The sequence below is a fragment of the Augochlora pura genome, chromosome 9 (genome assembly GCF_028453695.1).
Source record: "Augochlora pura isolate Apur16 chromosome 9, APUR_v2.2.1, whole genome shotgun sequence".
Classification (NCBI taxonomy): Eukaryota; Metazoa; Arthropoda; class Insecta; order Hymenoptera; family Halictidae; genus Augochlora; species Augochlora pura.
In genome coordinates this window covers 12,455,613-12,471,328 of record NC_135780.1, presented here as the reverse complement: position 1 = coordinate 12,471,328, position 15,716 = coordinate 12,455,613, and the positions used below count along the sequence as shown (strand labels likewise).

Below are 15,716 nucleotides of genomic sequence, written 5' to 3'. Positions count from 1 at the left end.
GAGGATCCATTTGCTAGAGAGATGTCCGCCGCGAGGGAAGCCAATGGCGGACGCCGTGCGATCCTATCAAGCGGAGTGCTTTTTGCGGCTTCCCGCTAGAATAGAAAAGAAATATCATTCTCGGAGCGTCGTCTACGGCGAGGGAGGGGGGCGAGGAGGGAGCAGCCGATTTGATCGCGGTCAGAGGCCCACCACCCCTCCGCGAAACATCTGGGATCGTTTGACTTCCGGTTCCCTCGGATCGGCCGCTGCAACTTCCACCGGTTCGAACACAAACTGAAACTGCGGCGAGACCGTTCCTTCTCCCTTGGCCTCGCGACTCCGTACGATCAAACTGTAACCCGAGGGGGTGCGAACTACCCCCGAGGTATTTAGTCGCTGCGATATTCAGAGCGATTCGAAAAGCTTTTTTGGAGGACTCAGTCATTTTTTTTAAACCTCTGCGCGATTTGTCCGCGAATATTCTTAGCAGGGTTTAACTCTAATTTTTAGAGTGGTGACTCTGTGGCGCCAATAAAAATTATTATGACATTTCTAATATAATTTTGGTGTTCTTAACCCTTTGCATTCGAAGCCATTTCAACTGGAGAGTTAAGATAATTTTTCTGGTGACTCTGTGGCGCCAATGAAAATTGTTATGTTATTTGCAAAATGATTTTGGTGTTATTAACCCTGTGCACTTGAAACTATTTCAATTGGTAAGCTAAAATAATTTTTCTGCTTATAGTATTTCTATTTTCTATAACAGAATTCATTCTATGAATATGGAATTGAATCTCGTGACTAATATAACAATTACATATTCGAGAACTTTTTTAAATCTAAGCTTTAATATCTATAAAAATAATTTTGTTACGTTTTAATCGTTTTTACGTTTACCAAAATTTTAAAGACGCCGTGGAGTCGTCCCTTGAGTGCAACGAGTTGAAGACCTTTCAGTCATCAATTATGGTTATTGAATAGAATATATCAATAATAATAATTGATATAATAAAGTATCTGTTATAATAATATATAATATGTAATAATATAAGGTAATTGATATAATAATGTATCAATTACCTATTAACTACAAACTCCAGCAAACTAAAGAACAAATTCACCCTAGCTTAAGCAACAAAATAATATAACATAACAATACAACAAACCTACAACAAATCTGCAAAGCATAACTATCACTATCTTCCCCAGATACGATCTCAGCTTTCCAAGACAATAAAGAATCGATACAATTCGCGACCCGACTTTCGCAGAACAAAAGGGATCTCATATCGCGAGTCTTAGCTTCTCCAAGTTCCGGCGCTTTTTTTTGCAACGACCTCATCTCGCCGAGACTTGGCCAGTGGCGGTCTGGGGAACAGGAAATGGCCGAAGCTGCTTAATCCTTGATCTCCGGGGATCGAGAAATTAGCTCGCCCGCGGCCGCAATCGCTCCTCGAAAACTGTGGAAAACGGAGAGGTTTCCACGGTACGCTTTGACCGGGGCCACGGTTCAAAATGGCGGCCGGTTTTCTTGGAACGAGCGCACGGTGAAACGAACCGTGCCGCGGCGGGAAACGCGACACGTTTTATTCAGTCGCTACACGTTCTCCTTTATCTCCACTTATCTAGTCGTTCGTCTCCGCCTCTATTCCCTTACCACTTCCTTCTCTCCCTCTCTCTTTCTCTCTCTGTCTCACTGTCTCTCTCTCTCTCTCTCTCCGTCTCTATATTTATATCTCTGTCTCTCTCTATCTCTGTCTCTCTATATCTCTATCTCTATTTTTATCTCTATTTCTGTCTCTATCTCTACTTTTGTATCTACCACTCTCTCTCTCTCTCTCTCTTGCTCTCCTTTTCTCAGTGTCTCTATCCTATATATCTCTCTCTCTCCCTCTCTCTCTCTCTTGCTCTCCCTCTCTCTGCCTCCTTTTCTCAGTGTCTCTATCCTATCTCTCTCTCTCTCTCTCTCTCTCTCTCTCTCTCTCTTGCTCTCCGTCTCTCTGCCTCCTTTTCTCAGTCTCTATCCTATCTCTCTCTTCCTCTCCCTCTCTCTCTCTCTCTCTCTCTCGCCCGGAGTATGTACGAGCTTCCGGTCCGATAAGCGGGCGTTCAGTTTCGCCGAATCGTGCCGCACGCGGATAAAACCTCGACCCGTTCTTTTCGCAGCCCGCGGCCGTTTGCCGGTCTAAGAACTGGCCGGGCACACTGTCGAAACTTTCGAGTTGCTCCCGGCTCGGAATAATTAAGTTCCGACGTGTATGGTGTTCGTTGAAAGTACGAGATTTGGTTGTCTTGATACCGCCACGGCGCTGGGTAACAGGAATATCGACGATGCGAGACGCGGTTTCAGGGATTTAGAGCTCTGAGAGAATTGGACGAAGCCGTTTCAATTTCAAATAATTTATTAGAAGAAGAGAGTGATAGTTGTATTCCTATATATTCGCTAATAAATGGGTATTAAAAATATCGAAATAGAATATTACTTCCATTTAAAGCACTTATTCTATTCTTTAAAATTGAAATAAAATTCTGATCAGCTGATTTTTGAATGTTTTACTATATTTAGAAAATATTTCTAAATACTGTAACTGTGAAGAAGATGGTATGTCGAAGGGTTAACGTCGACAGGTGGCGATATGCGACTGCTTTAAATATCGTTCTCCCAGTCCAACTTAGTCGAAGAACAAATGTGATAGCATTTTATTTTGCGATAATTATGCGATAGCAAGTCTCATTTGTCTCAAGCTAAATTACCATACCACAGCAATAATAAAAAAGAAATTTAAAAAAAGATCCTGCTCAGAAATAACCCATCACTGTCATCGAGCTATTAAAGAACCTTTAATCGTATCAATCGCTGACTTTAACTCGGGTAAAGAAAAATATAAAGGTGTCCAGGTGATGATGAGAGTCCACCTGTCCCCGAAACGTAGGATTCAAGAATCGGGAGAACCGAGCGGCTCGGCTCGGCTCGGCTCAGCGCCGGCCGTAATTCAATATACGTCGTCGTTAAGTTTAATGACAGGATTCGGTATTGGAAACCGATACGCGATGCCGGCCAGGTATTACGAATTCACCGGGTGCATCTGTTACGTGAAATTACTCGTCCTCCCGAGAACCGTTCGTCGCCTTCGGAACGGCGTTTCCTCCGCGGATCCGCTTTCTAATGACTGACTTACCCCGCGGCTGACTAATGGCCGGCATCAACTACTCCCGCGGCTGGCGCGCCGCGCGGATGCGTCCGGCCGCGTCCTCGAGGATTCCTGAGGAATTGCGGGCCTTTGTCAATGCCCCGGTGAGCCGACCGCCTTCTCGGCCGCAACTCGAGGCTCGCGATTATTCGACGAGAAGAAAAAAGAGACGTTCTATCATCCTTGTTCAATATTTAGTAATTAACTCTTACGACACTCTCGGTTTTGAAAAGAAAAAAGAGGCTTCCTCTCATCTCACTCGATTATTAAATATTAATAAAGGACGATAAAAAAATATTAAAAAAGTATATAATAAAATATTATAAATGAGACGTTCTTTCATCCTTGTTCAATATTTAGTAATTTATTCTTACGACGCTCTCGCTTTTGAAAAGAAAAAAGAAGCTTCCTCTCATCACTCTCGATTATTAAATATTAATAATGGATTATTGTTACGCCACTCTCGCTTTTATATAGCATTTACTATCCACTAAACACGAAAAGACACTGTTCTCAAGACAAATATATAAATAAGTATTTTTATTTCTTTTCTGAACTATAACCTTAACCCCTTGCACTGCGATCCCCTTCACGCCGCGTTGATCAGCACTTATTTATCCTTAATATTTCTAATAAAAGGTTTAGATAGTCTCTCTTTCTTTCATTGTCTATATGTATTTTTGTTTCCAAGCTTTGATAACAGACGAATTTATTTTCATTTCGATATAGAAGAAATTCATAATTTATTAATTTAATTAATAAGTAGATCTTGCACGGAATCTGTATCACGAGTCTAACTCGTTGTAATAGTGCAAGGGGTTAACAGCTATCGGTAAACAGCACCATAATCGACCAACTTACAGCGAACGCCGCGTTTCACAAAACCGTAAAGATTCGATCTCAGCTGCGCTCATTTATCTAACGATATTAAATCGTTTAATAATCCGACAGCTATTTACCGGAATTTAATCGCGTCGACGTGGATTTTCGACTGCGAAAATTTAATCATACCGATACATATTTGCCAACTAAAACTCGATCGATCCCTTCCCCGTAACATTTATTTACCGAAACTCCCGTGCATTCCTCCGCGTATATTTACTTGCTAAAATTCAATCGCGCCAACATATATTTGTCAATTAAAACACCGCTCTGCTTTATGATACAGCCGAAATGATATAATCGTTTCATTTTGCGCGCGCTTTTCCAACTAAAGTTCGACGATCGCGCGCGCGCCCGCGAAATATAACCATAAATTACAGCGGGAAAAATGGAATCGAGTCGGAACGATTAAATTCGAAAATTTAGTTTACGGTCGGCTTGTAAATCGAACGCGGATAAATAATTCCTCCGCGTTCGATGGGACGCGATCGTTTCTTCGGTTGCGTATCGTTTCGCCGAATCTCCGCGAGTGAATCGTATATTTATTTATATCGTGTAAAATGTAAGATAAATTAAAAATCTTAGATCACGTGGATCACGCGTTAGAAAAATCGAAGGAGAACGTTGTACGGTTTGTTTTAAATCCGTAGGAATCGGTTAAACGCGGAATTTATTTTACGGTCCGGTTGTAGATTAATCTCAGAACATCGTGAATCATGGGGGCCACGATTTTCCGTGGACGGAAAAGCGAACTGCGGACTTTTCCCGGGGTTTTCCAGAGGCAATCGGTCATACCGTTCCCTTTGGTTAAGTATTTAGCCGATTCCGCAGAGCCGCAGCCACCGGCTCTCGTATCCGGCGCAATAAATCGCCGACAGGTGACCGAGCCACCCCCAACGGAGTCTCTCCCCCCCCCCCCCCCCCCCCCCCCCTCCTCCGCCGTTCTTATATTTTATTAGGCAATAAAATATGGACTTCTCGCGGCGGGCGCCGTTTTATCGCGCGGACGATTACCGCGGCGGTTGCACCCCCGCCGCGTGTTGGAAATCTTAAATCACGGATCGCGAAACCGTTCTGCCGCGCTATCTGCCTTTCTTGCTGAATAAAAGAAAACGGGTGGCCCGGCGATAACGATAAGAACGAACGCGACCGCCACTGTGTCACTGGGAGCATCTACCCCGTTTAGGCGAGGCTATAACTCTTCCTTGATTTTCCGAAAACTTGAATGGTTGATCGCTTTATTTCGACGTCTTAATTCGAACTTAAATTATAATAGATGGTTCGATGAAATTAATTAGAAAAATTAAAATAGAACTGAGGGGTTGCTTCGAATTCTTGCTGTGTAAAATGATAGATTATTTTTTCTTTAAGCTGCAAATAAGGGTTGAGAAAATTTATTTGTGAACCAACCCCTTAAAAAAGTCATCAGTTATATTATTATTAGGGCTAATAAAACTCCTTTGAGTTACATGAAGTTAATGTACATAGTTCGGAGTATATTAAAAAGAAGAACAAAAATGATATATAATATAAAAGTAAAACGTAAAGAAATTATATAGTGTGTGTTTTAATAGCTAGTATTGAGATATAAGAATTTTGGAAATACTTGGATGGATTTCAGAAGGTTGTTATATTATTTTTGATTTATGCAAACTATTAATTAACGAAATATATGTGTTAATGAGTTAGATTATTCTAGTGAGTAAATAATGGATTTTGGTATGAAATAAAAATTGTTTGCCTTGATCGCGCTAAGCAGGAATTAAATTAATATATATTTCTTCTGTCAATGAATTTAATAATTTGAAAACAATGGAACAGTATTCTCCAATTCATCGACCATCGTCTCCTAATCGCGTGTCACTGATGCCATACTTTTTACACTAATTGTCGGACAATTTTTCCGTCCACAAAATCAAGATTTAATTCTGCCGATCAAATCGTCGGATGAAGAAAGAAACACGATTGCTGAAAAATCGCGTGGAAAACTCGTCGAGCAGTTTCGCGCGCCGTATCGATTGGACCCCGCGGTGGTCGCCCTAATCTCGTGACCGCACGCCAGCCAAAGCTAACAAGACCCATTGAGCCCGGTCTATTACCGAAAAGAACCCCGGTGGATTCCGCGAACGTGGAAAAACCATCGCATTAACCGTAAATTGAAGGTAAAGAGCATAAGAAACGGCCGGAACGTGTTGGTCCGGCGATCCTGGTCGCCCCGAAACCAGGCTAACTTCGAACGTGCGGCCGAGCAGAGGGCGCCACGAGGTGCCCGAACGAATGAAAACGACTTTCTTTCTCCCACCTAAAACGGAATAACCTGCCGCGTTTTTATCCGAGCGGCGAAGGCTGCAATCTGTATGCAGATCGAAACGCGCGGCGAAAATTGCCGTCGAATTACGTAGCGAGTCGTGCCGTGTTCGGGCCGGGTTCGGGCTGCCTCGGGTCAAGATAGTCAGATTTTCGGGGGTGCTATTAGCCGGGCAAACTGGGATTCTGATTAGGAGCGAGAGACCCAGCCGATGCCTGGAAATAGCGTGCATTGTGTTGCCGATCTATTCACCCCCATCGCGATCCAATGCGTCGTATATACACCGACACCCCCGTTCTCCCTTCTCTCTCCCTCTCTCTCGCCCCTTGCCGTCCGTGATGAGCCCTTGAAGCCCCACAGCGAACCGGCGTTGTAATCAAGCCGTCCTGTACAATGTGATTCTGCACGGAGAGAGCATGCGATACGAAGCCAAAGCAACTCGATCGGGCCAGCCTCGCCGATTCGGACACCTTTTGAAACCGATCCGCGATTTCACCGTTTGCGGTCGCGCCGGATCCATCGTGGATCCGTCTTAGCTTCTCGGGTAGCGGTCTGTTGAAATATTAAACGTTCGACGTCCGTTCTGTTCCGTGTCTACTTGTTCAGCGTCGAGTTTTATATTTATCGCGAACTTGCGTCTTGCATCGAATATTTAAATATTAATCACGAGGGAATAAAATTTTATTCCTATTTAAGGAAACGGATGAATATTTATACTTAATAGCTTGTTACTAGAAATCTTCGTCACGGGTCTTTTTCACTATGTTAACTACCACTTATTCATCCTTAATAATTTCTCTAATAGGATCAGAGACAATTTTTGTTTCTTTTTCTTTTTTTAAGTATTTTACGTCGCATCAACTACACTTGCGGTTATTAGCGACGACTTTTGTTTCTTTTATTGTCTTTATTCACTTTCGTTTCTATATTTTAATAACAGAAGAAATCACTTTTATCTCGATTTAGAAGAAATTAATAATATTCATATAATTAGACGATATTATATTATTTATTTAGAAGAAAGAATCGATTCAGAAGAAATTAATAATATTCATATAATTAGACGAAATTGTATTATTTATTTCGAAGAAAGAATCGATTCAGAAGAAATTAATAATATTCATATTCAGTAGAATCTTAGACGAAATCTTTATCGCGACTCTGGCCCGCGATTATAGCGCGATGTGTTAAAAACCAGCGGAGTCAACAGTTTCGAAAGCGGATCGATTTCGCGTTAAACGCGGAGAGATCAAACACCGAGGAAACAACTCGTCGCGCGTAAAACACGGGTGGAAGTAGGGGGGGGGGGGAGTGCATACCGGTGATTATCGGCAGGCAATTTATGACAATAAAGTGTTCGAATAACGAAATCACGGTCGAATATACCGCCGCCATTAACGTTTACGGTCAATTATCGCGCGATAAAGACGACAACGGGGGGATAATTAGTATATCCCGGCGAACGGGTTCGACGACCGGAAGCGATCGCGAAGGAGGGCGGCGTGGCCGGGCTTTCGAAAATGGGTCGCGGGGGGAGGAGGGTGCCGTCGAGCCTCCTCCACCCCCTCCTGTCGGTCGACAGTTGGACAGCTTTCAAAAACGATACGGGTATTTACCGTGAATTAGCGGAGTTGCCGAGGGAGCCTCCGATATCCAAGCGTTCGATGATTACCCTCGATAAACACGTGATCGATACACCGTGCACAATGAAAACGGGAGCGCCGGCGGGCACGGACACCCCCCGCGGCGACCTCGCTCTTCTCCGTCGCGCGATCGCGCGCGCTTTTTCGCGGCCCCGGCCATTAAACTTGCGCAAACAGACGCGACAAGTTCCGTGCGGGACGATTCCTTCGCCGGTTGCCCCGGGGCGATCGATGGAATCGCTGAGCAGCCCTTCGTCGATCATTGTCCCAGCGATCCGACGCGCGAGAACGACGTTGGGTAACCGGCGATCGGAATCCCGCGCGCCCTGTCTTTTATTGGGGAACAATTGAATCTGCTGCGTGGAACTATTCCGGAGAACGTGCTCTCTCGGTGTCTTTGGTATAGTGATCGATGATCCATGCGATCCACGCGGCTACGATACTGGCGAAATGACGGCTTCTTGAGAGAAATTCGTCTTTTGCGAATCGCTTCGTGTTTTGGTTGCTGTTAAAAATTATTGTTGAATGAAACGCAATTATTGTTAGATAGAAGATAGTTGGAATTTTTAATTAATATTAAATAGAAGGTATTTGAAATTTTTTAATTATTGTTAGATAGCAGGTAGTTGAAATTTGAGATTATTATTAAATGGAAGCTAGTTGGTAGTTGGAATTTTTAATTAATATCAGGTAGAAGATAGTTGGAATATTTAATTATTGTTAGATAGAAAATAGTTGAAATTTGAGATTATTATTAAATGGAAGGTAATTGAAATCATGCCTTAGTTCCAAATTTTTTGAAGACAGTCCTCTGTGTTCTCAGAATTTCAATCAATAATCTATTTTTAATAGAAATATAAAACAATTAATTTTAAACAGAAGCAATATCATCTACTATAAATATAATAAATTTCAATTACAATAGTTCTATAATAATAATTAACTAACTATTAATTAACTACAACTCAATTTTCTTTTAAACCTCTCTTACTAAAATATAGAATAAAATACATCTCTCTTATAAAAGTCTAAACTCTAGCATAGACGTTTAATACTAATTTAAACCGCGACTATTATCACAAAAGTATTATCTAATCGTACGAAATGTTCAAAGCCGCCTACGGTACAGATTATAGAGGAGCGACCGCGGCGATTAGATCGTTGATTTAGCGGAGACGGTACCGCGAGCACGGTGGCTGAAATATCGCGTCGCCTTTTATCCGGGTAGTCCGGCTATTAATTTTTTAGCGGGGAGACGTCCACGGGCAGAGTGCATTAGGAGATTGTGTGTCTTTCGAGTCCGAGGTGGAGAACAGCGCGCGGTTCTGGCCACTCGAAAATTTGCCTCGTGCGCGCGGCGCTCCTCGGAGATGATGTTACACGTCGGTACGTAACGCGTCGAGGGTGTTCTGAAAAATTCAGAACACAGGGGTTTTCGTTCTGAAGAGACCGAAGGGAGGGCCGCCCGGCGGTTTCAAGATATTAAAAATATTTGATTTATCTCGCGGAGGCACCTGCGCTTCCAAGATTCGTTTCAGCCGAGCTGAAAATATCGCGGTGATCGTCGGGTGATCGCTCGGACGGACGTTCATCGATCCTTTCGGACTTTCTAGGGATTAATTATAGTTTTTATTGATAAGCTGTAGGATTAATAATAGTTTTACTATTAATAAGCTTTAGTTTTAATAATAAGTTTTACTTTGAATAAGATTTAGCTTTAATAATAAGTTTTACTTTGAATAAGCTTTAGCTTTAATAATAGTTTTTATTATTAAGCTTTAATTTTAATAATAAGCTTTTATTAATAAGCTTTAGTTTCAATTATAAGTTTTTATTAATAAGCTTTAATTTTAATAATAAGTTTCACTTTTAACAAGCTTCAGCTTTAATAATAAGTTTTACTTTTAATAATTCTTTTTAACAATATAGCTTAATAATAACCTCTAATAAATAAATAATGTACCATAAGATAATAGAAATATATGAATCAATCTTAACGGTAATGACCAAAGGTAAACGTTACCAATTAATATAATTTAATAAAGTAATGCCCAAGTTGACTTTTATATCCGAAAGTATGCAGTACAAATAGCGAAATAAAATAGCGACGTTATTAATTAAATTGAGAAGGACAAAATGAAAGTTACTACAGCTCGACTCGGGACCGACAGTGAACTTTTCCAATTAAAAATGTATGCCATTAAACGCGTGCGTCAAGCAACCCTATTTATACTCGAGGTCCAAACAGATCCGACTTCGAAATATTAATATTAATAAAAATGACTTGTCGATATTTCCGTGAATACGGATCCATAAAAATTCGAATTGGCATAAGTAAAGCGAATTGGCATAAAGTCTTAGCGATCCATGAACGACGGAATTCTGGATGGCTTCGAGTAACCAGAATGCGACGTTTCACGAAGGTAACAAGGTAAATTGTACCGGGGGAGAGCATTAAAGCGATCGGTTTCTTTGAGCTCGAGAAAATCGAGCGACGTCGCATATCCTTTTCCGAAAAAATGTGAAAGAATAACTCGACCGTCTCTTTCGCTCTCTGCGGCCGCCGTTGGAAGGCGAACTCTGATTTCAGGGTAGAGCGATACTCTTGATAGAGAGGCAGCCGCGGCCCCCTAAGAGATTGAAACTGAAAAGAGCCCCTTTTCTCTCTTGTTGCAGCCTGCAACAAAACGTACTACGGCGACGTGGGGAAAACCTACGACCTGGAGCTTCATCGACCGAAGCAGGACAAGGTGCCTTACTATTGCAAGCTCACCTTCAGCGCGCCGGGCGGCGACTTCGGCGACATCGTTCAGGTGAATCTCTCGGCGAGGATTCTCGTACGAAAAAGAAATCGAATCGTCGTAAATTTTCCACGGGGCTCGTTTAACGAGCCGGAAACGGAGAAATCGCGGACTCGCAGGACACCGCGCTTCAGTAAGCTGCGCGAGTCTTTCAGTAAAAGGGGTGGTAATTTTTTAAATATTTTAATTCGACGGGATTCGTTGCGAGACAAGAAAATTCATTGGATTTCCTCGTTCACTTTCCGAGTTTATTAAAGTGTCTGTACGCGTGCGGTGGAAGGGCGCGCGGGGCAATCTAATTTTTAATCAAGAAAAATAACGGAGTTTATCAAAGGGAGAACCTATTTAGCCTCGGGCGCTTTGCGCTTTGAGCCTGCTCGAATATTAAAGATTCTTCAAAATCTTCGCGGCTTCTGATCATTTCTCGATTACGTAGGCTTGCGCGTCGTAAAAAGGATTCCTAAAGAATTGTCTAAAATATCAAGAGAATATTTTGTTTTATATAGTGTATATATTTATTATTTATTGCCTGCGCCATCGATAATTCGACTGAGAACATTTTTATACTTTCACACATCGGTATTAAGCAATATTTATCTTGTCTATTTTATTTATTTTATTTATTCTATTAGTCACGAAAGGTACCTAACATTTATAAAATTATATAATAATGTCTCAATAATAAATACCAAATTATTGCTTTCCATAATAATCGACTGACAGACTGTCAATAAGGGTAAAAATTATCCACATTAAAGGTAAAAGCCGATCCACAGGCTAAAGGTACCTAATGTTTAAAAACTGTATAATAATACCTCAATAATAAATATAGAATAATTAGTTGTCATGTTAATCGATTCCCAGGCTGCCGATAGGGGTAAAAGCCGATCCAGGGGCTACCATTCAATAAAATGTTAATAACAACAAGCGAGTCGTAGAATATCGCGTCGTGCAACGAATAATTTTTATAGTCAGCACGGTGGCCCAGAGATCGGCCAGCGGCGAAATAAAGCGCTCGCGAGCGCGGAACGGAGCAATCCGGCTGCGATTGGGAAGCGTTAAATGGTTATCGGTGTTGCGCCGATAAAAATGGCTGTTCCGATGCGGGGGGTAAGAGCTCAGTTTGGCAGTCGAACAAGGATCAACGACGGAATTTTTAATAACGCATATGGCCGGGGCACCCGCGGATAGAGAGGTTCGTGCCCGAAAAGTTTTCGCCGCGAAATGAAAGTTGCCCGCGAGCCGGGCCACTGCCAAATTATTTATACACCCTGAAACCGGCTTTTTCTCTTTATCAAAGCCGACGGGGAATCGGCTCGCGAAACACCGTGTCTCTCTCTCTCTCTCTCTTTCTCTCTCTCTTTCTCTCTATGTTTCATCTGGGTAACTAAAACCGCACACGCTCGCCTCGCCCGTTTCTCGTGTTTGCGGGCTCCCGGTAATTATTGAAGAGAGAGCTGTCGATACTTTAATCGCAGCCAGCCGAAGACCAATTTCGCTGTTAAACGTTTAATGGACGCGATGATTTTCTAAAAAATTGCTTAATTCACTGCGCGGTAAGAACAAAACGTCGCGGGAGGAAAATTTAAAATTGTTATTAATTATTATACGGTTTTATGTAGTAAGAGAAGGTCGATCATTTTTTAGACGATGCTCGGTTATTTTTAAATTTTAGATTATTTGTCTCAGAGATAGTTTTTAATTTGCTGTTTATTATATTAGAAGAATCTGAAACATTTCTGTCCCTTTGATTGCAAAGAACAGTTTTATTAAATATTTTACTCAATATTTCATTAAGTATATTACTAAATTTATTTTATTAAATATTAATATACTGATGTCAAGAAATCTGACATACTGATGTCACTGAGTGCCAAGAAATATTTCTCCCTAAAATAACGTAGCTCGTTCTTAGCCAATGAAATAATCGAAACGTGGACAAAATTAAGGTTAGAAAAAAAATTAAATAGAACTACAGTGATCCATCAATCGTCTGTCAGTAGAATCCGATTTGTTCGACATAAAAATTCGTTTCTAGATCCCGACATAACCTGACCAGCAATTCGATCGTCGTCTACGTACGCGGCAGCCATATTGGATGTTTGTCGCGAAACAATATTTCCTTTTCCTCCCAAAGCATTTCCCGGCGATTTTTCGTCTCGATTGTTTGCCTAACGTGTTAACTCTATTCCGCGCTAAACCGTGAACTTCGTTTAACAAAACTTTTGTTTAATACTGTGTTTAAACGCGTCCCGGAAAAACTGTCAGTGGCAGACACCCCTCCCCACCCCTCTGTTTCCCCGTAACTGCGTCGACCGACAGAAAAATTAAAAATTACTCCGACGAACTTCGAATAACTAAACAGAATATATTCGAAACTTTTTTATTACGCTGAACCTTTATCGCTGGAAATTGTTGTATAAAAAAAAAAAAAGGTAGCTCTTTCTGAGCTTATTAACGTGCACGCACGCGTGCATTTTTCACGGGGACGGCGATAATGAATTTTATATTGTATTTTATAGCGGCACGCGACATAATGCACGGGAAATTTACAGCTCTCCTCTTGTTAAACTGTTTTAAATATTCATAGCGGTGTAAGTAGGCCGCGGGAGACCGCGCTTATCAATTTTCATAAATCGGGAGGAGGAACAGAATCGAGATGGTTAAGTGCAACAGACACGTTATTAATATCCGTTTATATCTCCATTTAATATTTGCGTTTCAATGTTCGTATTATAAAAGCATGCAAATAGCATAAATGAGCACAAATCCGCAGTCTAAATTAACTATCGAACAACCCCTTCTGTTTACAGCGTAAATAACACTGTGGAGTTGCGTTAAAACATGCATGCGATATACTATAAATTACAGAATATATTTTAACATTATTAGCACGTTTCTAAATAAATTAAAAATTTCATGGGGTCATCGTCCACCCCTAGGGGTTGCTCTACATTTGAAAACTAAAAATAATTCTGCCAGCGAATTCGTCGAAGTTATAAATATTGTAAAAAATTAAACCATAAGCTCCGAGTCGAGAGTAATAAACCGAGTATTAGTTAATAATTAAATAGCATTTAATCCAACGATAACGCGTCGACGAAGCGTAACGATCAGGCGAACATGATCGTCGTGTTCCCGGTGACCGTGGCATGTTTTCTGGTGATTTCAGTTGACGTTCGACAGCTTCACCCTAGGGAAATTCGTGTCGTTCACCGCGGAGGGTTGCCCGGACGGTTCCCTGCAAATTTCGGAGGCGGAACGTCCGGACGTCGGCGGCCTCTGGTGCGGAACGTCCTTGGGCCCGGCGATCTACTACAGCGAGACGCCGACGGCCTCCATATCGTTGAAGCTGCTCAGGCTGAGCAAGGATCAGACGGGATACAATTTCGACTTCCGGATGGCGTACAAGATGATCAGGAAGTCGGACGCGGTGGTGCGCTACGGGAATCCGTTCGTCGGTAGGTACCGCGACGATCTCTTTCAACGACGGAACGATCTGTCTCCGATCGACGAACGCTCTTCGATCCGAAAGAGGAAGTCATGGGGAACGTCTGCCCCCTTCCTCTTCGAGCAAATCCAATCTCGACTGTTAGACCGTGGACTTCGCGCGCTTTACGCGATCATCTTACGGCGAGTCCTTCTCCTTTCGCGCGACTTTTCCATCATAAAACCGAAGTTGCCGCCGCTCTTTGTTACCGTCCCCGTAACTTTGCAGTTCGCGACGCTGTACAAACTGTCGAAAAAGCGTTCGCCGCGACGCGATCCTGCGGAGGGAGATCGCCCATAGAGAATAAAAGTCTCTAAAAGTCTCCTCGCTCATATCTCCATCGCTTCTCCCGCGAAGTGGCGAATAAAGTCGCGCTTCTCTTTTACGCGCTCGTAATTTCGCGAAAGACTGTACAAAGTATCCAAAAAGCAGTCTTGAGATTATGGGGGACATTTCTCCCTCTGTATGATATCCGAAAAGTTCCCGGGAACGCTTCCGTCTGTCACCTTCTCGCGGATTCGCAGCTTCGCTGTGCGAAGTTGAAAGAAAATGCCGCGCCCTTATGGAGGGAAGCCTCCCCCTCGTGACGTCTCGAAAGTCTCTCGAGGGTTGCTTTTATGTGTTTTCATTCGCGGCAAGTTCAGAGCGTCGAGCTTGACGGTACGAAGTTTGAAAAATTGTTTCGCACCGCGCGCTCTTATGGAGGGAAGACACCCCTACGGGGTAAAGTCTCGAAAGTCGCTCGAGGATTGCTTTTATCTTTCCGCGCCCTCGATCAGCTGACCGTGCGAGGTTTAAAAAATGGTACCTTCATACCACGAGCCAATTTTAATAATTATTATAATTCTAATTTCGAAATTGGATTTTACCCCTTGCGCTATGATTTCTTCAACAGCTACCTTGACTGGCTCTTAATAATTTCTCCAAATGGAGGGTAGAATTTTTATTTAATTTATATCTTCGTCTACAATTACTTATGCATTTTAACTTTGACATCATTTTGACATAACCTTGACTAATAAATATAATTCAATTTTAAATCTCTGTTACGAGTCCGACACTTCCTAGTGCAAGAGGTTAAGAATAATAATATTTATTTTCAGCCTCGCGGCCAAGAAATTGGACTCGGTTTACAAAAACCTAACTGTACATTGCTATCTTAACCTTTCATTCATTATATACATTCTCATTCACACTATTATCTCTTATATCTACTGACTAAAATCTGTTTCTACCATCTTCCTCTATTACACCTGCTATGCCTTTGATTTATCTTTGGCCTCTTACCCTAAATAATGAAGCTCTCTCCTCTGCCCTTTCTTCTCTCTTTCTCTCTACCTTGCCCAGCCATTCCTTCTAATAAGATAAATAAACCTCTGAATAAACAGTAAATTCTCTCCCTATTATCCTCGACGTAGT

The 15,716-nt window shown here is 42.0% G+C and overlaps 1 protein-coding gene across 1 annotated transcript in view; it reads left to right on the top strand.

Annotated features, from left to right (window-relative positions):
• The window catches only part of LOC144474899 (uncharacterized), a 75,887-nt gene that overhangs the window by 39,796 nt on the left and 20,375 nt on the right, over positions 1–15,716 (top strand). Inside the window, exons 2-3 of the mRNA XM_078190280.1 lie at positions 10,683–10,819; positions 13,980–14,268. Of these exons, the coding sequence (XP_078046406.1) occupies positions 10,683–10,819; positions 13,980–14,268 (426 nt within the window). The remainder of the gene's footprint in view (positions 1–10,682; positions 10,820–13,979; positions 14,269–15,716) is intronic.